Source organism: Phaethon aethereus (assembly GCF_964289735.1).
Source record: "Phaethon aethereus genome assembly, chromosome: 4".
In the NCBI taxonomy this organism is placed as follows: domain Eukaryota; kingdom Metazoa; phylum Chordata; class Aves; order Phaethontiformes; family Phaethontidae; genus Phaethon; species Phaethon aethereus.
The window spans coordinates 14,302,680-14,328,564 of NC_138578.1; the positions used below are offsets into that span (position 1 = coordinate 14,302,680).

General features: G+C 41.2%; 1 protein-coding gene across 1 annotated transcript in view; it reads right to left on the reverse strand.

The window, feature by feature from the left end:
• The window catches only part of RNF150 (ring finger protein 150), a gene marked incomplete at both ends in the record, with an annotated part of 116,445 nt that overhangs the window by 3,060 nt on the left and 87,500 nt on the right, over positions 1-25,885 (reverse strand). The window contains one exon of the mRNA XM_081998994.1: positions 21,695-21,905. Coding sequence (XP_081855120.1) covers positions 21,695-21,905 — 211 coding nt within the window. The remainder of the gene's footprint in view (positions 1-21,694; positions 21,906-25,885) is intronic.

The window sequence follows — 25,885 nt, forward strand, 5'->3', positions numbered from 1 at the left end:
ATTTGCTGTTAAGAACTTTTATGACATTTTTGCATTTTTTTTGAAATTTGGTGTATTTCTTAAAGCCCCGGCATCAGGTGAGGATCTCAACTTTCAGTGAAGATTTCAGCTTCCACTTAAACATGTATTTCCTTTTTACTTCTTAAGATTCATAAAGAGTTTAAAAAATTTCTAGACAGATTTTATGTTGGAATATCTGACTTGTGATTTTAGATGTTTGAGATTGGCAGTCCTGTCTAACAACATACGCTATTATACTTCACAGTGTTTTATAGCGTTTCATGCCACAGGCATACAGCCTTTTGCTTCATTAAGCAAAAGGCACATCCCAGGCTGCTTTTCAGCCTGAGTGCTAGTGCCTACAGCAGGCAACTGTAGACCTCACTGCCACATTCCTCTCATGTCAGCGAAACGCAATACACCACAGCACACTGCCTACTTCCAGACAGACTTTTTCCACTCATATTCCCTGACACACATTCATTTGAGAGGTACAATAAAACTTCTCTAGCCAGTATTACTTTAAAGTTACTAATGCTAATGCAGGAAGATTATCACCACATAGATATGGATCTGCCCTACATAATAGTGGTACAGCCCTTACTTACTGCAAAGTTCATTAAGTGATGTTTATGTTTGAGTATAATTGCAATCAAACAAGGATGAAAACAGCTAATTACTCTAGTGCTTTAAAAACAGTAAGGCTGCACACTAGTAATAGTTATCTACTGCTGCTGCTACTCCTGACACTTTGAGTAAGTCTGTAGCTGTTGTACACTAATAAATATTCCAAAAGAAAAAGGTCAGAGGATGAGTTTCTAAGAATTTGATACTGTTTGTAAGTCCTGGGAGGGACCAAAGCATTCAACAGTGAGTGAAAAGTGCATTTGCAAAAACAACCATCTGCCATCTGTACGAGGCACACAAGCATGGGCACAAATTGAGATATACTTGTAATGACCCACTCAAGGATGAAGAACGAGCTGCTGTGGGTTTTGCACCCATGGAGGCTTCACTCCTGCTCACCACCGTGCTCCTCCCAAGGAGGCCACATCTGACAATGTGCTCTGATGTCCCTAGGACATGGCAGTGCCATGGGGCGCTCCTAAAATCGCTCCTGCTTGCTCCAGGGGCTGAGATTTCCGCCAAGCTCATGGAGCTGGAAAAGCTGCAGAACCCCATGACTGGGCTAAAAGGTCCACAAGCAATTTGCTTCCAGGAAATCAGTAGGAAAATAAGAATACACTAACATGTCATACAGCAAAAGCATCCTCAGCTTTGAGTACATATGAGGCTTGTCTACAATGACAGATTTTTTTTCATTCTCTAGACTTTCAGGTAGCTCTCTATTACACCCATTTGTGAGTAAGCAGAGAAGTATCGATTATTACATTGTCAAATGAGAGCTGCCACCAAGTGTGTAACTCATCTACTGAAAGTGTAACTAAAGCCACAAATCTCGCATTCTTGTGGATTAAAAACATGGGCCACAGCAATAGACTATTCAGTTGGGAGTCAATCTCCCTTCCCTCATTTATTATCAGCTACCCAGGAACTAAATCAGCATGCTTAGTCCTGCTCCACACACAAACTGTTGAACAGAGCTGGGCAGCTGCTAGTGGTTTTCTTCACCTTATGACAGTCACAGGAATCAGAGGGTAAGAAAAAGCTGCTACCATGCTACTGACTTAGGTGTCACCAATTTGCCTAGCTATGAAGTTGAGCATTTAGCACAAGAAACAAGTCTTGTTTTGTGCAGATCTTCTGTTCTTGACAGTAGATGCCCAGCTTTGAGAAGAAATGAATAATTATTGATTTCTTCACCAAATGAAATGCGGTGAAAAATTTATCAGTTATTATCCCATCCTTAGCTGGCAGAAATTGTACAGCAGACAATGGGACTCTGTCTAAAACCTCATTTTGACAAAACTTGGACTTGATTTCACTATTCATTTCACATTCTCGCTACTGTGAAATATACCTTATTTCAGAACTCTTCATTTTCTGAAGATAGAACTAAGCCAAAACATGAAATCCCTGGTGACAGGTATGCTCTCAGATCTAGACAAGTATCTAAAATTTATGTGTTAGCATGAACCTTATTCCAGTCCGGGGCTCACTTCTACTAAACAAACATTACCCCCAGTCAGATGAGTCTAGAAGCATTTTGCTCCGGAAGAAACCAGAAATGTGACCATCTCCTAAGATGACCATCTCCTGAGGCTCATTAGAGGCATTGATACGGGACCTTTATCAAAACAGATTCTGTTCAGCATGAAGCCACAGTGAACTGCCAACACAAGCACTGTTATTCAGATTTTGTTTCCAGTATCAGAACAACCAGAACACTATGCATCGTTTGATTTATGACAGGGAGAGAAAGACATTTATAGAGTCCTCTGTTTTTCTTTGTCTGCCCAAGAATGCACTTTACCATTACAAAGTTTATTGCTGCCTCCCATTGCAGCCTTGCCACAGCATCACTTTGCTGCTTACAGTCTAAGAGGACGAGCACGGTCCTATGCAGTTAGTACCTCAAATGGCAACTCCTTCCACAACAGTACCAATCAAATTTATTTTCTTGCTAAGATCCTCTTCTTTAAAAACACTATCGATTCCTAAAATTATTCTCAAATTAATCATCCAATACTTATTGGATCATTTTATAAGTAAGTCTCAAATTCCTTCCATATCGTCTTGATAATCATAATGTTTTAGAGCAGGCCATAACTGCACTAGCAAAACAACTGAAATAAAACACACGGAAAAAAATGCCCATAAAATCTCTAATGCAAAAGAAGCAGTGGGAATATGTTTGAGGAGAAAGGGTTATAAAAACCTGTTACTAACGCAGTCGTTTTGTACACAGAGGCTAATAAAATGGATGGAGAAGTCTGGCTGGCTACAATTGAAAATAAAGAACTGGGAAAATATTTTATTGCTGTTCCCTAGCATCAGAGAGAGACTTATCTGAGCAGCAAGGGGAAAAAGTACTTGAGCATGGTAACTGCTTGTGAAAGAAAAGGTTAGAGCCTTTTCCATAAATAACAAGCCAGAGCTCTTTGAATGTACTAACAGCAACAGGGCTTCATCCAGAGGATAAAGCAGATGATGTCTGAAACACATTGCAAAGAATACCCAAACATCAGCACACCAGAAAGAAACAAATGCCATGACCTGGCAAGATTCATTCAAGACAACATTTCAAAAATTTGTTTAACTGGATCAAACTCCTAAGTGGTTGAGAGACTTGATAAATGGGCCTGGATATGACATAGAACACTATAGTCTCTCCCAAAGCAAACTTGTTTTTTCCTTTTTCTTGAGTGAAAAGGCAACAAACTTTCTTCCCTTAATCTTTCTTTAGGATATATATTTAAGGAGAACATACGGCATCTCTTAATGGTAAACAGCCAAAGACATAGTTCCTCATCTTCAAACATCTTGCAGTACGAAGGGGTAACATCATCATCATCATCATCGTTTTAGACATGAGCTACGAGCTTCAAGGCATTCACTGATTCTGGGTGCCCAGTTAAGACACTGTAAACCTGATTTTTCAGTTACAGTATTAACCTGCACATTGTATGCCCGAAGTACATCTTCTACTAAGTACTCAGCGCTTCTGGAAATCATATCCCAGTGTCTCAAGACTGGCATCAAAAAACAAAGGGGAAATTATTAGTAATACAACCAATTTTCTGAAGCCTAAATTTGGAACATTTTGTACTTGTGCAATAAACCTTAATACCAGTTACCTGAGAAGACAGCTTGTGTTTTGGCAAGACCAATAAACTCATTTTCATGAACAGCATAGAAAGTATCAGCACCCAAATGCTCTACCCAAAAAAAGGAAATAAAAATTCTGTCCAAATACGGACATATGACATAAAACACATGGAGCTGATAGCAAACACATTTGCAGAAAGCTGAGCAAAAGGAGAAGAACACATACCAGATGTTATTGCATGGAGACAGTTGGACCTGATTGTCTGAAAAAGCAAAGCATTTTTTTCATTTTATATGTATATATCTAGATCTATCTTTAATGAGCATATACTAGCTCCTTGGGATTTTGTCCATGAATCAGAAGACAAGGCCTTTGAAACTCACAGCATGTATTAACATTATTTTAGGAATCAACACTTTGGAGATCTGTATTCTGTCTATGAGAGGCTGGCTGATGTTTTAGGAACCCTTGATCAGCTGTCTTAGCAGGGAGCTGCCAACCCTCTCTGTGATAGAATGAACGTGCTTCTGCCAAAAACCTACCGTTTTTGCTTTCAGTATAATTTCCTGTTTCTCCTTACTCTTATGGGTCATGCTCATCATGTTCTTGCCCTGGGACCAGCAGGGAAACTCCTTCTGTGGCCTAGATACTGCAATATAATTTTCTCTTCCCATGATGAGTCTTTCCTCTTTCCTATTGGAAACTCAGTCAAAATATGATCAGAAGGATTACCTGAACAGTCAATGGAATCATCACACCAAGGTCTCCTGCACTGACCTCTATGCTGTCATATGAGCTAATCTTTCATATTAGTCAAGGTCCTTCACAGTTTATCTGCACATCTGGTCTCATTCACTACTAAGTATTTTCTTCCATCTTTGATTGACCCCACTCTTCAGTCCCAAATTCTCCCTTGTTTTATTGCCAGACAAGAACCATCCTACTTCCTTCACAACAGGGCATCCAGCCTCTCAAACCTTTGCAAAGCTCCTTTTTCTTTCCCCCTCCAAGCCTTCCCACTGTCTGGAAGGGGAAAGTGACAGTGGGATGCCACTGCACACCCTCCTTACCGTTCACCACTGGCCATCCTCAGTGCCCAATACTGCACCAGATGCCAGATGCACCTCTGGTCAGGACAGCATGTTCTTTTTATGCCTACAGTAAGTTTCAGAAATAAATCTGAATGCATTTCATTCGATATGTGGGTTGTTAGAAATTACTATTATTATTTAGAACATGCATAATTATTCATGTATTTGATGGAAAATCAGAACATGAGATCCCATGATCCTCCCATAGAAAAAGATTCAAAAATACTGAAGCACAGGGCTGTAACTACATGACAGCTTTGATTCTCAAGTACCTTAGCTACCTTTGGTAATGTATTAAATAGTAAAAAAGTCTTTAATTCTGAAAGAATGTTACTTTTGGTAACATCCTGCCACTTCCTACATTTCTTTATGTTTCCTAAGAAACATTAAATTAAGTTTCTCATTTTGTGAAAAAGTCTAATTCAACTCTTCACCAAATTCACTCACAAAAAAGTCTCTTAGGCCCAGACTGAACTAAAGTCACCATTATTGTGCATTCCCAAGAACTGCTACCAACGCTTGATGTGCAGGTATTATTCTGGGATCATTTCTATTATTCTTCCTTTTAATTTCTCTGTATGCAGACCAAGTTTCTGACTTAGCTGAAGTACAGTTCCATGCACCAGCAGCATGACAGAGCCAAGCAATGGAAGTCCAACTCCCCTGCCCTAGCTCACCCCCCTGCCACCTATCCTGAGCCAGCTCTGCTATTCCTGTAATTGCCCAGGGAGCTGACTTAATTTTAAAAAAAGTCTGTAAACTACCTTGGAAACATTTTTTGCTAGGCTAGCAGCTGAACAGGCTGGCTCAGTCACAAGGTGAGTACTTCAGCCAACTTCAGGAAACAAGGGTACAGAGAGAGAGAAAGGAAGGGAAGGGACTCCCCCCTTGCATTCAACATCTGCAAGCTGTCCCTGCGGTACCATGATGTTATACGTCTAAAATGTCAGGTGTGGCATGGGGACTACTTTTTTACTTGTATTTCTTAGCAGCTGGTAAATGACCAGGGCTTCTTGGTGTTACTGCAAAACAAAGAGCATTAAGTGATAATGTTAAAAATAATCATGGTTCGTCATGTTAATGGTGTGTAAGGGATATTGCTAGGATGCTTTCAGTAGCCAAGGCGAGGATTGTGGAGAGACATAGATGCTTTGAGCAGTGAGCAAATGCCTTTAATCATGCTGCCAGCCATTTAAAAATCTGAAGGGATAGCAAGTATGTGACAAAAGCAGAGTTAAATTCTGTATGTACTAGCATGTGTTACATACTATATGGTCTATTGGCAGGTTGTCATAATAATGAGACTTTTACAGCCAAGAAGTATAATCACACCATTTAGTCGTGTTAAAGCCCATCTCATTTTCCATGGGCTATACTGGTGACTGCTATTGTGACTGAGCTTTCTTATTTATATTTAAAAAACCCGTGTCATCAGTGTGCTCTGCTTTCTGCAAGCCCGAAAGGAGAAGGAAACATAGAGTCATACGATCTTTTAGGTTGGAAAAGACCTTTCAGATCATCAAGTCCAACTGTCAACCTAGCGCTGCCAAGTCCACCACTAAACCATGTCCCTAAGCAAGACATCTACATGTCTTTTAAATACCTCCAGGGATGGTGACTCAACCACTAATTAGGAAATTACAGCCTAACTCAGACACATAATGTGCTGGATTGAATGAGCAAGAGTGTAATGGTAAGAGAAACTTCAGTTCTGTTCTTAAGGAACATGAGGAAGAAACATCCTTTCATGGGGTGATTTAGAGATGTACTGGCCACCACCACACAAATCGCTCAGAGCAGTCACACCGGAGAGGTATCACAATACCCCCAAGCATGATACAGTATTAAACCAGAAGGCTCAGTGTAAACTAGTGGTTTCCAAAACCTTCTTCTCTGATCATGCTGCAGAGCTGTGACCTCTCCTGGGCGGACTCCATGGAAGAAGCTGCTGCACAAAGCCACCCGAGATCACTCCTCCTCAGGACTGCAGATCCCTGCTGACCCCACCTGCACAGCAGCTCTGCTTTGTCCTGCTGCTTTGCACCCTGTCCCTGGCCAGGAGGTGCGAGAAAAGGGATGCTCAACCCACAGGCACCTTCCTTCCCACTGTGGCAACCGAAGGGCCCGTTCAAGAGCACCTGCGGCTGCGTGGTGGCCGAGGCTCAGCAGGATCTGCTGGCACATAGCATGGCCTGGGTGAAATTGCAGCCCATTGCTATGATCTCTACCTACCCTGCAAAGGCACCCAGGACCGTGGCCCTCCTGGGAAGTGGGAATGCCACCTCTGGCACTTGGGGGAATGCCAGAAGGGACATTTGGTGCTTGGAAGAGCAACTCACCAAGAGCACACAATGGGACTAGGACATGAAAGTGGACCTGCAGAGCAAAGCCTGGCGAGGCTGGTGTTATGAGATCTCAGATTACCGCAGCTTTTCTTCACGGATGTTGGAAGTTTCTCACCCCTACTTCAGGTCACGTACAAGGTGGCTACTAGCCAGTGAAAATCTGCATGGGTGCAATTAATTCTGAGAACTTGATGTGAAATGTAGTCTGCAGTGACAAGAAGAAAAAAAACATTTCTGCCTAATCACTATGAACTGCTTCCTCAATTACAAGTATGCACACAGCAGTATCAGAAAACAACAGCTTGCTTTGAAGACAACTCCTGTTAATTTTTGAATGAGGGGGTTGGAAGCTCATGATCTGAGTTTGTCTGTCATGGCAGCATGTGTATGATTTTCAAATCTGTCTCTTTAAATACCTTTTACTGCATAGGCTCTCAAAAAACCTAGGTCACTAGCAAAGCGCAGTACTGAGGAATCATATACTGAATTTCAAGAGCAGTTACAATGAACATTCTTGTGCAAGGACATCACAAAAATGCCTGTGCATGTATTAGAGGATTTAATGAGCAAACGCACAAGTAGGCGGCTGAAAAGCTCAACAGTGGTGGAATTAATTGAATAAAGTGCATGTGTATCTTCTCTCCCTGCCTTCCTTTCCAATGCTGCTAACTCTGGGCTCCACCTGAGATCTCCAGGACATTTCCAGGATGAAGAGGCAAGTCATTAGCCCAGCACCTCCTGGGCTCTTGAATTTTGTGCAAGTCGCTAGGAACCCCTTCCTCACCATGCACGTTGGTGATGGTGACGTTTGGCTGAAATTTAATTCCATTAGAAATGTCTATAATAAAACTTTTACCCAGGGATGCCTTCTCATTAGGTGTGAAAAAAATGCACACAGTAATGAAGCCAAAAGAGGAAAACCCCACAGTGGTGGTGGAGGAACCCACCTATCTGATATGTCATTTTTACAGCTGCCACTAGCAAAATATGACTTTTAACAGCGTAACTTTTACGTGAAGGGGAAAACAGTCTTCTTTCTTGTTCATTATAAGGAAACAACATGCCTAAGAACGCGCCTGGCTCTGTTGCAGCAACAGCTCCAACGCCTGAAGCAGGGCACAGCTGTGGGACCACCGTGCCTGCCAAGTCTGGGCAGATTACTACTGTCATCCATCCACACAGCTTCAGCATCCTCCACGCTACCCACAGGCTGCCCAGAAACAACAGACATATGCAGAGACCGTAACACTGTGTGTCACACTTCTTTTTCCCCGACACCTCGCAGACAAATCAGTGTCTTGCCTCCCATCAGACACATGTGGACTTGCAGGATTTGACCACCTCTAGTCTCTTGTCACATGCTCATGCTCCTACAGGACTGCCAAGTACATTCTATGATTCTATGTCCCCCAAAAAACTGAGAGACATTTGACCAAAGTACACTGCTTAGGTTAAAGATCAATTGTCGCAAGTCCATAAAAACAGAGAATACATGACAGAAACAGCACAACAACCCAGAGAAAATATGTTCTTGAACTTCACAGGACTGTCTAACCTGATTTGAATTGGACAACTTAATTATGTATTTTGTCACAGGCCATGGCTTATCTACTTACTGTAGTTCAAAAGATAAATATGGATTTAGAGCAATTCAGCTATAGAAAAATCTCGTTAAAAAGAAAAAGCAGAATTATGGAGCCCCAATTGTACAGTGTCTCAGTGACTCTGTAAGAAATCCCCTGTTTAAAAGCAAAGCACACGCTTTTCAGTCTCTCAAACTCTACCAGGCACTGGAAGATGTAGTCGTTCTTGATGGTGTGGCACCATAAACAGGACAATACTCTGCAGACAGGTCTGATGCATGTATTGGAACAAGGAACCTGAACAGATGAATACAGCCATACCCTATAGCTCTACTATTTCTGCTATGCTAGGACGGGCACATAGGTGAACAGACATTTTTCTGAATAATGGAGGGGAAGGTTCAATTGGTTAGCCAGGCTTTTTTTATGTCTACACAAACATTTAAGAATTAATAGAAAGATCAGTTAAATAAAATAAGAACATCCAGTTTTCCATACAGAAGAAAACCTCAGCCGTTTATATGTGCATTAGCAATGAAGAAAACTAATGTGACAAGCTAAAGAGTCACCCCTTAATTTCATTAGAATTGCAGTAGTTTTTAAAAATAAATTCTAGATGCTTTCAAAGTAACATATTCTACTAATTTGAATCTCCTTCCTACAGGCTTCTTACAGCATTCATACACTTCTCTTTTGAGGCCCCTAGGATAATTAAAAAATTCTGCAAGGAAGCTTTCTTTAATATCCAGTTTTGCAGAATCTTTACATAAGGAAATGTTACCCTAACTGAAAACAGCGTACACTTCATTTCTTGTGCCCTGTGTTCAGATGGACTCTTGGTAGGTACTTGTGTCTGATCCTTCCTCACATGCACACAGAAAGGACAGCCCTGACCTTCACTGAGCACTGGCAAATGCTAAAGATGAGTCACTAACAACTGCTGGAGCTACCATAAATGTCTCCTTCAAAATAAGTAACCTGAAATGCATCGCTGTTTTCAGATTTTTCATCTTCTCTGGAGTCTAAGTGACAATGTTGTTTTAAAACAACAGCGCAAAAGGGCAAATAGTGTAGAAACCGTCCTTCAAAACAGCTTCAGCTTCTTCAACACGTGGAGTATTTCTCTTTACTTAAAGAAGAAGCCTTAGGAGACTTGCACTGGAAGGGATGTCCTGGGTAGTTGAGCCTACTCTCCACTATTGTAGAGGCTGCACAACATAATCCTTTTCAGATTTGCTAGCAATTAGCATCATTCACTGTACAAGCTCCCCAGCTACTTCGTTCATCTCTTTGCCAGTGCAGAACTGCAGCCGGATGTCAGTTAAAAGCTGTAATACCTGGTTTTCAAAAGGATCCTTCATGCAACACCAACCCACAGAGATTTTTTTTTTTTTTACATCCTACAATGACAGATGAGTTCAGCTGCTAACGCTCCTTTCTCTTAAACCTCACAAGTCTATCAAACCTTGCAACACCTTTTACATTCCAGTGTAATTATGCAGTTTTTGAACATGAATTATTCCAGCTCTGATCTTCCCTGCAGCCTACTCAATAGTTTCGCTACCAGTAAGATTTTCTATCTACAGTTGTGGCCAGTTCTCTGATTGAGAAGCGAATTTGACCATGGCCACAAACAGACATCTCCCTATCAAAATACAAACTTTTGTACTTAAGATTTCCCAAAATGAGACCTTACCGCTACTTGGATGGTCTATGCACCAGGAAGGTTCATGTGTGCCCCAGGGCAGTTGTAAGTAGAACGTGCCTTGTGCCAGGCTGTGGGTTGGCATTTTGAATAGGGTGCAAAATGACTCAAACTGCTGCTGACATTTATGGATTGGCAGGTGGGATATGACATTGTCAGTGCTGGTATAATCTCTGAATCCTGTGTAACTGTGACTGAGTATTAGCAGGAAGAGTAAAGTAGCTCTATGCAGCCAGAAACAGCCCATAGTTTCCAGCAGGAACATTTGCCAGGACTTCCTGCAAATTTAAGCAAAAAACCTGATTTAACCTGTCCATGCATGACAGTTTTTATGAGAAATGTGGCTTTTTTCATTAGTTGAGAAATCAAAAAAATAAAACCCCAAACAGAGACCATATCAAAACCTTTTCTTTTTGGAAAAGTAAAACCTCTTAAATGCCCTTTGGATCTCCTTTAGGTTGCTTTCAGTTTGCTTAAAGCATTTAGCAATATTTTTGATGTAACCAAAAGCATTCTATAGGAAAGAAAAATAAGTACATTTAAAAGTCATCACAAGCACATGAAATGAAGAGTAAAATACAACTAGGAGGTATACAGAAACACTGTCTATTTGGAACAAAAATGTCAAAATGTTATTGTTCCTTGCAGCAGGGCTAGTGCCCAGATAAAATTCCTTCAAGCCAGGCTGTGTATATTAATGCACATTCATGGAGAAACACATGAGTAGAAACAATCGAGAAAACAACTGAGAAAAGCATTCATACAGAAAAAGGTCAACAGTTTCTCTCTTGTTATGTTCATTTAAGAAATTTTAAATCAATGGCTGCCAATCTCATTTTAATTGGAACATTTCTTTGACAATGCTGCAAGAGCTCAACATTTTTGTTTTTTCCCATTAAAAAATAAATCTTTGATCTGCCTGGCTAGGCCTGCTACATTTGAATCTTATCTGAAAATATATTTATAAAAAATGCCTTATGTAAAGAATTAAAAAAAAATCAGCCTTTACAAAGACTAAAACCAAAATAACAAGCTTTTTGAGTTAAAGATTTTAAATTAATTTAATCTGAGTATCCCTCTGATCCCTTGTCTCCTTCCTGCCTGTCTCCCCTTTCCTCCCAAAATGTGCCTTTATGAAAAAGAACACAGCAGAGTTTTACTTGACCCGACTTCTTGACTTGAGATGTGAAACCAGCTGTTTTGTCTAACCAGCCTAAAGCAAGAGTGCAAGCATGCTCCCTGCTTAATTAACTAGATCCTTCTCCTTTCCTTGCTCATGGTTCACACAAGTAACATCACCAAAAAAGTGAGCTCCATTTTTTTTGCTTACAAAATGCTAGATGTGACAATTAAAACCCAGAGAGAGGCAACCAGGACAATAACCAGCAAGGCTAACACTACAGAGGGAACTCAATCTCACCTGAAGGCCACTAAAGGTGCCTAAAGGGCACCTCAGTCCTAGCACCCAGGATAATTTCTCATTGGCCAAGTGCTCTTGAAGGCCTGGGTCTGGCTGGTAGGAAACCCAGTAGAGACATAACAGAAACTGGTCCTAGGCTATATAAATCTAGGGCCATTTAGCATTTCCTTTCAAAGAAACTTGCAATCACAATCTAGTTTCAAGTGAAAAACTTCTGGCATCAGAAAATCCCCTCCAAGCCACTGCTTTTATCAGAGACTCTTGCTGAAATGCTCACCAGAACATGAGAAAGGCCAAGACCAAGACATCCGTTTTGAGAGTTTCTTGTCGGACCAGTGGAGAGGAAAGGTCAAGTTAAGTTTCGACAAACTGCAGCTGGAATTTTGCTAGAAAATATGTTCATTAGGTCACTTGGACATCACCACTACCGTAAAGACCTCCCTAACGCTCTACAAGTGAAACTCACATTGGAACAGAATAATTTTAAAACACTGTTTCTCTGCATTAAAACATTTTGTCTCTGTTTCAATCTTTTCAGTGAATATATACTCCTGTTCCACCCTCTTTTGCATTCTGAGCAGCAGAAAAGATATATTAACCTATGCACCAATAAGTCTCTGGAAAAGTAAAAATAACATAAGCTCTCTGAAAACCTGGAAACCCACCCTATAACTTCAAAAAATATAAATGCTTTTGCACTGGTTCATTACTACTTCCCTTGGGAACACTACCGTAAAGTTAGTAAAAATTTTGTGACATTAAGTTTGGTCTTAACCGCTTCTGCCTTTCATTTTCCATTCAAGTTCTTAAATTTCAGCTCCTCTCACTGAAAAGTGGTAGTTTCCAGAAGGTTCCCAGGCAGTTCCAGAAGAATATTTAGACCTCAAGAGCTTTTAGAAAGAATTAAAGATTAAAATATCGTTACATTATTTATTTAGTCTGGAAAGAGGGCTTTTAGAAGTTGGATATAAATTTACAGTAAATTTTCAGTTTTTGCAAGGGAAGTGGACTTGCATCTTTCAGTCATAATCAGGCAAAACCTGAAGGATTAATTAAAAAAAGAGACAGAAGGAATGAATTACTGCAAACAAATGTGATTGATTTCCACACTGTGGAATATGCAGCCATTAGAGTAGTTTAACAAAGCACTTTTGAGGGTGAACAACTGAAAATATAATCATTCTATCACAGCTTTTCTTCAAAACTGTTTCCTTTGAAATGTATCATTAGGCTGCAGGTTACTCAGCAGCTGAGGGTACGTTACACCTCCCAAAGCAGGTTGGCCGAAGGTCATTTTTCTAAAATGTCCTACTCTGAGACTATTTTGGATAGCTTTTCATGTACAGAAAGACAATTTGCTGGTGCCACTACCTTTTCAAAAAGCCATTATAAAGAAGTAGTAAAGTTTCGCAACATCTCAGTTGAATTCAATATCCCATGCACATCCCATGGGGGCAAAATCTGAAGCAAGGTTTGTCGTATGTACCTGACGTACCACATTTGGTGGCTGTCTCCCAAAAAAACATTACCAGCTGAAAACATTGCGGTATTTAACTACCTGCATAAGGAACTGGCAGATTTTTAAACCTCTTTTGTGTGAGTTTTTTCCCTCACTGAGACACTACAATTTAATAAAGCCATTTTAGCTAAAGGCTTTTCATATTCTGACTTTGCCAGTGGTATCTTTGTTCTATACATTTTCTATGCATTTTCCCTGTATGGTTTTTCATTGTCTTACAGCACTATGCTACCTAGGCAGTGGCAAATACAGCAGAAATTCACCACAGAGATCTCCAGGTAAGTTGTTTTGCACAGTAATATGTGTATTAACATAGGGTTTAATTATTGCCACACAGAACATATGTTCCTGTCTACTCTCTGAGTGCCTCAGATAGGTTAACATGAGTTAAAATGAAAAGAACAGTCAAAGGTATCGGCACTTGCAAAAGCGACAGTCACAATAAAAGGCCAAGTTGGGTGGATATTCCATCATAGATCTCCCAGGCACTTTGGAAGCCCAGATATTCATTAATGCAACTCTGATGCTACTGTGCACTCTGCTGCATACAGCCTGCGTACATTCCTCAGAATATCAGCCTTGTCACAGCAGTAGCAAAGATGGCATCTAGTTAGGTTATAACCATACTGGTCCTATTTTCCGCATCCCAAAATGCGAGGGCTTACCCACCTCTCCCATCCCCACAGGCTCTGAGGCAGGAAAAAATCCTCTCCTTACACTCATGCCAGCAGTTGGGTATTTCCTCCTAGATGTTGGGCTTGACCTGTTACCTACTTTTGTTCTGATCATTCATGTTTTCTGTAGACACTCATAAGCTAGTTTCTCCATCTGGCCTATCCGTTTCAAAGCATGAGTTTCAGGTGCTTTCTTCACTTAAAACTAACCACATCCAGCACAATAAAGGGGTAAGTCCAATTAGTAAAGTTTTAGTGAGAACTCGCACTTCTATATGAAGTGACCTGGTTACTGTGGTAAAAGATCCCTGAGGCACCTAATTTCTGCTGGAGTTGGAGGTAAGTAACAAAGGAAAGAGTTGTTTCAAAAATACACTGGGACATGACTGGTATTTTATGAGCAAATACTATTACCAAATTTTTCTCTGCCTGTCCAGCTAGAGGGCTATTGCCCAGTCTTACTTCTTAATTCTTACTTTCAGGTGCTGATCCAAGCTGGTACCTTGTGTCTCCCATTTGTCTTTGTTCCTGAATTGGTCAGAAGAAGATTCAGAATCACAGTAGCTCACTGTATCTTAAACAGAGCTTCCTGATGATTTCTGTGGAGGCTTTTGTGTAAAAACTGATGAGAATAAAAACTCCACAGACATTAGAGATATAAGAATGAGTCCTAAATAATCAAGCAGATTGTATGCAAGATGATGAACTTCTCTTGCAAAGACAAGGCTTTCATTCTCGAGTATAAATCAAAGAGGTCAGCTAGTAGTAAGTCATCTAGTCTCTCTGCAGTCAGATTTGTATTTTATGCTACATTGTCCATTTTGCTTTAAAAGTTTTCTTGTTCAATGTTTTATCTAGCTGTCTGCTTAAGACAGTGAAGTATAAAAAAAGATAGAAGCTATGTTATCGCAGATCCCAGTCCTCAGATCCCCTTTTCCCCTGCATGCATGCAATGCACATTCAGAGCAATTTGGCGTGATGTATCTAAGGGACACGCCTGTGTGTCATCACAGTTTTTACAATGGCACTTTTCCTTACTGAGTTTCATTGTCATAGATAAAAAATCCCTTATGTCTCTCATATTCGCTGATCATTAATAAAACGCCTGTATACTCAGATATGAGCATTCAAATGCGATTTGAAACTTCATGCTTACTTTGCTTATTTGTTTATCCTGATTTCTGGGCAAAACAAACAGCTGTGTAGGGTCTAGTTGTGCTTGAGATAGTGTGCTTCCTTTTGGCAACAGTGTTGTGAAAGCTGGCTTATATGTCCCTCTCTTCTCTTGTGCTCTACATTTCTTTCCTCCTGTTGTACTGGCACAACTACTTCTGGATCAGGGAACTGATCCAAATGAAAAAAAAAGAACAGGAAGGAATTGGTTAGCTTCTGGATCGGGCTCACAACGTAGCTGCACAACAGAAGAGCAACATGGAGGCAGGAACAACTAATCTGGGGGGAGAGAGAGAGGCAAGCTGGCAACTGCCACAGCATTTATATGTAGAGACAGACTTATAAATGGAGTTTCCACTACTGAAGGAGAACATTTTCTTCTACATCTCCCCCCTAGAGTCAATCATTAAGCAAGTTTCTTAAGATTTGCAGCCTTTCTGGCACCCTAGGTTAGGTCAGACTACCGCGTGTACCTACCATGCCCCAAGACTGGGCTATAGACACAGCTCAGTGTGTCTGCAGGGAAGAAGGGAGATTCGGGAACCGATGGTTGCATCCTTGCTCTGTACGCAACGTCAATGTACACAGCAGATGTGAAACAGTAAACAAAACAAAAAAAAAATTCGAGTTTAAATGTGCTCCTTGTTTCACAGCATTTTTGTACATGCCTTTTGCAATTCACTGTACAGAAACTTTGTCTGTATTTCACATCTTAACATACGAAAAGGAAGAGCAGTTTTGTAACAGGAAAACTTCACTGCCCATTCACAGAGCCTGGCAGGAGTCTTTTAAGTGTATGTAATAGTCCAGAGCACATTTTCAGTGCCAGTTAGGTTTCACTTGGTGACTCCTTCAAACCACTGCTGACCTTTCAAACCGCCAATGCTATGCTGGCACTGGTGTGAGTCTCAAAACAAATCTAGGACCTCAGCTCACTGGAATTTTCAGTCCATGATAACTATTTAGTGCAACATCCGCACAGGCTTTTAATAGAGCCACCAGGACTTATGTCATACTCCAGGCACATGGGACCCAATTTGCTCAATCTTTAACTAGGTCCCATCAGTATTCTGTCTCCAGGACAGTGTTAGGTGCTAACGCAAGTGTTAATAACTTTCCATATTAACTACTGTCTAGGGAGTTTTTCCACCTTTTCCTCCCCGTTTACATTGTGCCTAAAAAAACCCCGTATTAATATCAAGGAGGAACAGTCAAGTGGCTGAAAGACAACAGTGGATCAGATTCTTAACATGCACTTTCATCCACTTCCAAAGGCTGATTATTCTTCACAAAGACATTCTAGGCATATACAGATCAAAATAATTACCTGCGAAGTTATATTAATAGATTTAATGAAGAGCTACCATAGAGACTTGAAAGTGTCCTAACAGTCATGATGAGCTATACGTTGGCAGGGGTTTATGGAAAGAACAATATGAGAGGCAGAAAAGGAAACTGCCGGTACTCTCTAGACTGCCCACACTGCTGTACAGCTTGCCAAACTCAGTGGTCTTCGCAGGCAATGTGACACTTTGCAGGAGAGCTTGTGGGATTTCATACTAAAACTCCTGCCCATGTTTGCCATAGAATTATTTCTGGATCTTCCTCCAACTACAGACAGAGTGCTGGTGGCATTTCTGAGGCCTTATGCAGTGTGATGAGACATCCCGCTGAAGAGAATGTAAAAGCTTGTCTAAATTGAAAAACTAGAGGTATTCACCAACAGAGAGCAAAGACTCAGGCAGTGCACATTATCTACTGCAGAAATTAACAAGTGCCACATGGGTTGAGAGAGATGAATGACCATGGATGCTACAAAAGATGAAAAAAAGGAGTAACTACTTTCTCCCCTGCAAGTGTCACCATACAACCTTTAAAATATCCAGATGCCAGTGAACTACCTTTTTCAACCATGTAATTCAATCCCAGCTGAGCATGACCCAAAGAATATTGAAATGTCCCCCTCAAATCCCAAATTCACCCTCCATTCCTCCAAAGCTGGTGTAGCTCACATCTTCAAGTTCAGATCTTAGCCAAGTCCAGCTCACACTCACATCATCTACAGAGCAGGAAATTCCGCCCGCACTGAAATTTCCAAAGATGCTAGCATAGCATAACTCGCAACTAAAAATTAGGCAACACAGATTGCTCTGATGCATTACTGTGGAAAAAGAGCCTTAGCTTGTCTTCTTTCATACCCCCTGGAGAGCTGAAAAGTAACAGTGTCAAAGCAGGAAACTCAATTGAGATGAACTCTTATGTATTTCACCCAATTTCCCCCCCCCCCCCTTTTTTTCCAACTCCAGTTTTTCAGTTTTTCCATATATCCATTTTCAACAACTGATTACAGAAATACACATTACAAGATGCTATCCCAGGATCCTGCAAAAAATCCCACTACAGAGAGCAAACAGTCACTAAGACTAAATACTGAACAGACTTTGGGCTGTAGATATACCCAAGGGACTTGATGAAGGCTTGTATCTTAGTAGAAGCCAGCTGAAAGAAACTGCTGGTCCATTTTTAAGTGCTCAGTGCTACTACACAGGAGATGCTTGGTTTAGTAAGGAACCCTAGGGATGGACCCCTAGATGAAGTCCCATCCAGATGCCCACAGTACACCACGTTGCCCAGGGTCCGATGAAAGACATGATCATATTCAGGAGCATGAGGAGAAAAAGGGAGGGAGAAAAGAGGAAATGTCTGCCGAGCACACATAGAGAAATAAAAAGAAAAGCACTGGCTGAGTTCCAGAAATGAAAATCTGGCCCCACTGAAGTAGGTGGGAGCTTTGCCACCAGATTTCAATGGAGACAGAATTTCACCCGATGTGAACAGTACTCTGGAAATATCCTCCCTCCAGACACACTGTGGGAGCTCTTCTGGCAATGAATACTCACTGGAAACACAGAAAGGGAAATTAAACCCAAACCAAGACAACAATACCAGAATGATTAATCAACAAACAAAAAGGATGCAACAACAGTTAAACAAAAAGTATTGCAGAAGTGGGTGGAAAAAAGGCAGCAAGACCCTTATTTCCCGGACTACTGAACTTTGCCAGGAATAAGGAGGGATGCAAGGACTTGTGGTGCTGGATACACGTTGCCACGTCAAGACTACACTGGAGGCATTCTGCTCAGATTCAGTAATACAAGGAAGAAAAACTTCTAGCACAGATTCAGCCTTGGAGTATGCTCCTGTCACTAATGCTATATAAAGAGGCCAGAACCTAGCAACTTCAGCAAAGATTCCTAGGAGCAATCAGTGTCATCGCTTACAAATTACCAGGCAGGCTAGTTCACAGAAAGGGCATGCTCAGCAAGCTCTGCAGTTGTGTAACTATGAGGATTTGGGAAATGAGAAATACAATGCCTGAATACAATAAACAGACCCAACACCTATAAAGCCCCATCTATATGACAGCTATGACCCAGTTACTTACCTTACTTACCTTACCCTCTGATTTAGTTTAGCATTTGGTTTCATACCACAACTGTGCAGTGGTCCTGGATGTTCCCCTTTTGCCAGCTTAAGGGTTCAGGCTTCCTAAGATGCTAAGTTCTACCTTTCAGAGTGTTGAATAGCCCAAATCCACCTAAAGCAGATGGAGGGATAAATTCCCATCACTGCTGGGACTCAGCCCCTAACTCCTAATCAAAGACCTCTTCTTTGCTGGAGCTTGTGCTGCAAAAAAGGGGAATAAATGGCTCCATTTCTCAGAACTACTGCAAATTGCACCACTTTAGATGTGGTGATGACAGCATGCAAACTTGCACACCTACCACTGACTAATATTCAAGCATTGTATTCCGCTTTGAGATGGGAAATCCAGCTGAAGATTCATGTCTACATATCAATGATGGGTGAGTGACAACAGCTAACCAAGCATTAAATCAGAGTTCCCCGAGTGACTGTGCGTGACAGGCGCAGCATAGGCAGGTACACACCACGGTCTGGAAGCTCCCAAGGTCCTGCGAGCCTTTCTCAGGACTCTTCTTTCCTCACAAAACAACTGGAAAGGGCTGTTTTTAGCAGTGGGTCCCCAGCCACTCCTGTCATGGCGTGAGGCTCACAATCTTCACAGAGCTCAGGCCACCTCCCAGCTTCCCCTCCCTGCTCTCTTCTCCCTCTCTCAAATAACCAGGGAAAAACCCTCTTCACAGTCCTTTGCCAGACCACGTGACCAGCCTCTTCAGGTGATGGAGATGTCCTGAAGCTCCATGGTTTGCTGCCTCATTACCCATGTGCCTGGACAGACCACTGGTCTCGGTGCAAGTTCCTTGTCCATGGGCTCTGCTGTCAGCCCTCAGGAATACCCCATGTTAGCGCCTATTGCCCAACGTTATTAAAGGTCAGGGATAAAACGGAGAGCACCACGGCAAAACAAAGCATCTCTGCAGGCCTTGCAGTACCCTGATGGCTCAAAGCAAGTTTTTCACACAGTTGCTTGGCTGGCAACTTGGAAAATGAAAACCAAATTTCTGTGGACTGACACTGATCCTTCTGCAGACTCTGGAAACAAAACTGGGAGGGGAGAGTGGCCGGAGAGTTACTGAGCTCTTGTGCTCCCTGGCTGCCTCAACACCATTGTTACCCCTGATGACAGACCAGAAGAACTGCTTCTTGGTGTGCCAAGATCCTGGGATGAAAAGCATGGACTACCCCTAGTGCTGGGCTTTGCACCAGGCTGCCGGCTGTTCCCAGCATGTGCCATGCAGCTGCGGGTTTAAAGGGCACGCCACGGCCCTCCTTCCCAACTTCAATAGCCGACCTTGTAAAGAACAGCGGGACAAGGACAATTATCTGCCAGAGGAGCTACTCATTTCAGGAGTGTTAAGAGGGTAGAGCTGAGACCAGTATCTAGCCCAGTCTTTAGTTACATTGTGGTACCATGAAGTAAAATCTTCATGGTTTAAATCAGGCTCAAATGCATTTAAAAACAACTACTGGAAGGAACAAAATAACATCTCGTTTTGAACAGCTCTTGCCAGCACTCAAGGAGGCTTGAGAAAGTTGTATGCCACCAGCTGACAGGCTGGCCACAGATGACAGCTGGGCCTATAACCTTCCTGCTCAGTCCCTGCTGGATCCAGGACTTAGACCGTTAAAGGACCAAACCTGAAACCAGTACCTAATCCACAAAGGGAGAACTTAAAAATCCACTTCTGGGTCACTTGTGGCTAAGGTTGTAAGTCCAGCGCTTCCAGAAGTTATTTTCACTGCCATGACACTGGCTGCAATATGGGGGAAAATGTGATTATCCATGGAATAAGGAGACTAATGTAAAATCATTTAAGCCTAGTCCCCTGCTCTCCCTCCTACCTTTTACATATCATATTATTACTTGCCTTCTTTTTTACACCCAGGCCCAGAGTAGTACCTAGGAATGGTTGAAAATGTATAATTTTTTCCAGGACCTATGCTGACTACATATACAAATCTATATTTTACCACATTCTCCTACCTCCCTTCAAGTATATCTGATGATTTTCTGCAATAGTCTTGCCCATACTAATACACCAACTGGTATCAAACAGGTAAGTATTTTCTACTGATCTGCAATTTTACCTAAAAATGAGAATTTTAGACTAGTACAATGCTCACTCAAAACAGCTGACAACATTCTTTTTAAACTGTCAGAAGTAGATTTTCAACAAAGAACATAATTTTTGGGAACAGAGAGACATGCAGATATTTTGAGAGTTACTGGTTCAAATGGTGCCCCTTAAACAAGTGAAAACTAAACATATTGAAAACATCCACAATTCTTTTTTTGTACAAATTGGCAGCATTATTTCACTACGCTCAGGTTTTCAAGAGCAGGAAGTGTGACCAGCAATTATTCTGAAATGAGAATTTCAAGTATGAATAAATAACCAGATGAACTTCAGTTGATGTAAGAAGATAAAAGGAAATGCAAAAGCAAAATCCAGCATTCTTTTTTTCTTGACTGAAGGCAGTAAAAGTGATTGCTGCATTCATTATTTATTTTATGATGTGCAGGTAAGTATAACTTCCACACGGTAACATGTGGCCCAGTGAGGAAAGGCAGGCCAAAGGACATGCACCAGTCTGCTTCACCAAGAAGCCAGATGATACAGGGTTATCACAGTGAACGGGATCATTTACTATAAACATATCTGAAGATGACCGTAAGTTTATATTGTTTTGTGTTGACTTAAATAGCTTGTTCTGTCCATGCAGGGGACTCTAATTGGAGTTTGCTATTCAACACACTAATTTGCACATGGGTTGGAAGTGTCAGCAGTACAGCAGAATGACATGATATTTAAATTTACTTACCCTGTAGATTTCTGCTATGCTTAAAGTAAGGCCACTGCTCCAGTGAAAAAGCTCTCAAAGGCCACTTTGCCCACACTAGAGGTTGGTTTGTGATTCGGGTTTCTAAACATTTATTTCTGTGCAAATTCTGCCAGAAAGAGGAACTTACTGCTTGTTGTAAAGTTACCCTCCCCAGCCTGGGGAAAGGAGTCTACATCTTGGATGACTTGTAGTACTCCCACAGTCCGCACTGGGGGATCCAGGGCTACAGAGCTCTCGTTCACTGTTATATCGCTGGCTCCTGTTATCTGGTTGGTTGGTGGTCCTCCTATGGACGCTTCCAAGTCTGGAGGTATATCATCCATGCAATCTGCATTTGGCTAATGGGAAGAAAAAAAAAAAAAAAAGCGCTTTTACCCAATATGAGGATTTAATTTACCTGTTCCCACTTCTTTAGAGTTTTTCACTTACTTTCAGTACTGAAAATGATGAATAAACATGCACAGTTTATTTGTTTTCATGTACTTAAAATCTCTTAATACAATCTGTTGGAAGAGAGACCCAAAGTATGCATTGGAAATATTCAGTACTAAACTGTGTCACCTACAATCTCTAAATATTCTTATTTATACTTTTAAAAGTGTTTGGGCAAGTGCACATTAAAAAAGTAACTCACTTATTGATATGATCTGCTCAATATAGGCAGATTGCTGAGTCAGATTACAAATGTAAACAGAGACAGCAGCCAGAGGGAAATTACTATCTTTTCCCTAAATATACGTTTTATAGAGCCTATATCAGAGCTTTAAGGAATCAGAATTCAAGGGAACTGCCTGTGGGCGCATCTATGTGTGGGGTGCAAAAATAGAAGCTAAAGCTGTTTATAAGACAAGTCTTTTAACATCAAAAGACCTTTTCCTTTGCTAATGCTATATTTCCTACAAAATAAAATTATGAGAAAAGAAACAAACAAGCAATAACAGGAATTTGAAGAGTATTATTTGAATCATAGTCTTTCTTACTTTGTGATTCAGAGAAACCAAGGATGGAACCCAGTTCTGGGGTATTTAGACACTTCTCTCTTGCACTTACACAGTGAACACACCAACACCTCCAGAACAAGCCAAGCTCTTCAAGTCAAGGGAAGCAATCAGAGGGGGTTGTGGTGCCCACCTTTTGCACTGTGGGCAACTAAATATCCTTAGCACTGAATGCCTGTTCACAAACTGCACTGAGACTTCAAGTGGGCACTGGGCAACAAAGAGGATCGTTTGTCCAGAGACACTATGTCCAAGACTAGTTTCAACCCTTGATTTCTCTGGGCCTATTATGAATGCTCCCATTCATACAGCAGTGATTTCTATGGAGCTCCCCATAAACATTGGTGACAAATATAACAGTAAAAAAAGCTCTTTTTCCTCTAAAAGGAAACAGATTCTTGTGCCATTTGCCCATAGAACCAGGTCTAGTTCTCCCCAAGGCATGGAGAAAAATTGTTTGCATAACTATTTCAGGAACTGGGTTTTGAAGTTTTAACATATTGTAACAAAAACAAGGCTAATTCAGAAGTAAGGATGCTACGTGTCAGGGTGCAAAGCTTCCAAAATGGCAGAGGGACATAGCAAGGTTGAACTGCAATTACGTAGATACCTTGTTAAGAAACATACGAAGTTAAGTTGTTCCCATTTATCTTTATTGTCCAGCAGTCAGACAGCTAATCTGGATCAGTCACTTAGGTTTCCTCTAACTTCAACAGTTGGAGACAATTCCACTGTGTGATTCATGCCACCATAAGGTAAGTGGTATGAATTGCCCCCTCTGCCTTCCCACTGCTCAGTGCTAAGCAAAGATGGGGCTTAAGAAGTTAGACTGGAAATCCAGCATCTGGATGGCTGAAGTCAGAGGAGGTGAATTCAACTCTGTGGATCTGATTTTTGCTATGCTTAGCTGTCTCACTTGCTAAGACATTTTTTAAAATCTCACTACCTGCCTATCTCCAACACCAGGCACCTAGAAACTAAGCAAAATATGATACAGCAAAGACTTAAACAGAGGCTTAGCTTTAAGCACAAGAGTAATTCCTTTGAACTCAGGCATAGAAGGTTACCACATGCTTACATTTTTTGCAGAACCAGGAATTTAGCATGTTTTCTCTTTTCCCATACATTCCCTGTCTGATTGTTGCCACTTCATAAATATTTTTTTCACAATGAAAAAGGCAGGCATTTTAAACAATCCCCAGGTGACTTGTAGCCACAAACTGAAATTTGGGATAAAAATTAGAATTGTCTTTGTCTGGCTCCAGTCTAATTCACAAGCAGCAAGAGCTCCTCAGAACTGGGATAAAGGCATATATCTGGGATAAAGCTATACCAGGTTTTAATGAAACCTATTGAACCTGTACTTTTCTAAGTGAAATATCAATCATTTACCTGTAGGACTTGGATCCAAAATTATTCTTTAGATCTATCACTCTCTCACTCGCCCTTAGTTGTTATTAACAAATGCTTTCAGAATTCCATTTTTAATTTAAATTTTGCTTTGATGAAAGTGTATCTTAAAGAACAAAAAAAAGGCCTGTGTTTTCTTTTCTACTCTAGGAAAAACTATTTGAAATTTTTTTCAAGGGATCAGTTGTCTGTCCTTTGCTCTGATTCCAGTTTTTCCTAGAATGGGGTTTTATGACTAACTTTTAAACTTTTAAAAACGGGGATTATAATTGAAAGCCAAACCAAACATTAAAGATGCAAAAATAACATTGCTCAATAGAATTAATCCCTTTACTCCTAAATAATTTTAGTTGGACAAAATACCCCAAACTAAGCAGCATCCTATAAAACTAATGATATGAAATACTGATCGAAAAAAAGACATTATGGCTTTTGCTGTAAGAGTGACCCAGATACATTTGCTAAGTTTAATTATATTGGTTTCACTCATTCCCTGCATGTAAGTGCTTTGAAGGCACAATTCCACTAAAGTCAAGGGAAGGCTTTGTATTGACTTCTGACGGCTTGGCTAAGGCTCTTAGTGAATAGCTTCAAGTCACCCAATCTGCTGCCAAAAATGCAGCTGTCTGCACATCCAGCAGATATTTGCAGAAAAGGGGAAGAAGCAGAGGGAAACTATTTTATGTGATACGATCACTCCAATAGCAATGTAGCTCTTTGAAAGTAAAAGACACTTTCACAGATAAGTCACTTCAAATATTACAGCCAAAAGAGGTATAGTCTGAGCTGAATTCACCAGCAAAGAGAGAGTGGAAAAGGTTATGCCAACCGTTTGCTGATAAGATAGTTAGTTGATAATCCTCCGGAGCTGCAGAGAGCCACGGTGAAAAGCAGAGATTCTAGGGTGCTCAGCTACCATGAAAATGCAGTCATTTTGGTGCCTCATAGCAGCCTGGGGAAGCTGGTTTTAGGGCAGATAATATTTGAAGTCTCTGTTACAAAGTAAATGGAGAGTTTAGATGTGAACTGAATTGAAACATTTAGATATTTGAGTTTTAACCAGTCATTTCCTGGAAAATCCCGAGTCCTCCTGCTAAATGAAGCACAGTATAGCCACAGTCACGCAAGCCAGCCCTTTAATAACAACCAAAGGACAAACATGCAGCTGGCAGGAAAAGAAACCCATATATTAGCCCTGCCTATGGTAAGATATCCTCATTTCTCCCATTGTAACAGCCTGCAAAAGCACTTCTGCAAATTTGCGCTCAAGTCTCCCATCAGAGACTGCTGCCTGCCTAAGGCTGCTTTCCTGTGTGTGGAAACTTCAGTTAAGATGGCTCAGCAAGACTCAAGAATGTGGTTAGGGAATGGCATTTTGCTTTATCCACTCAACAGAAATGTTTGCCACCTCTCACTGAGAAGCCCTAGAGCTTTACAGCTTCTTCCAGAGAAATGTCTTTTCCCACAACAGCCTACTGACATCTGGCTGAGTTATGAGCCTCTGAAAATACCAGTTCATGTGAGCTGATAGAGACTGGTGGCTTATTGGGACTGACAATTACACTCTCCAAAGAGAAGTGGGCTTTGCATGCTGCCTGCAAGCTCATGGTGGCACCAGAAAGCATCCCACAGGACCGATGCCCATGCTGGGCTGCCCCCAACTGGTGCCGGGCAGCACGAAGGGTGAGGACGCACAGAACAGGTCCTGCGAGCTGAGCAGAGAGCATGAGCAGCAACCCCAGAGCAGGAGCTCAAAAGGATAAAGGTTGGGCAGGAGGGGTTATGCAGAGGAGAAGCAGGAAAGGGCATGAGGTAGAAGAGGGGGAGACAAGGAGTTGAGGTGTATTTTAGAAAGGGAAATACAGAAAAAACAGAGGAAGAGGAGCAACTGACAGCAGTACAAGAATTTT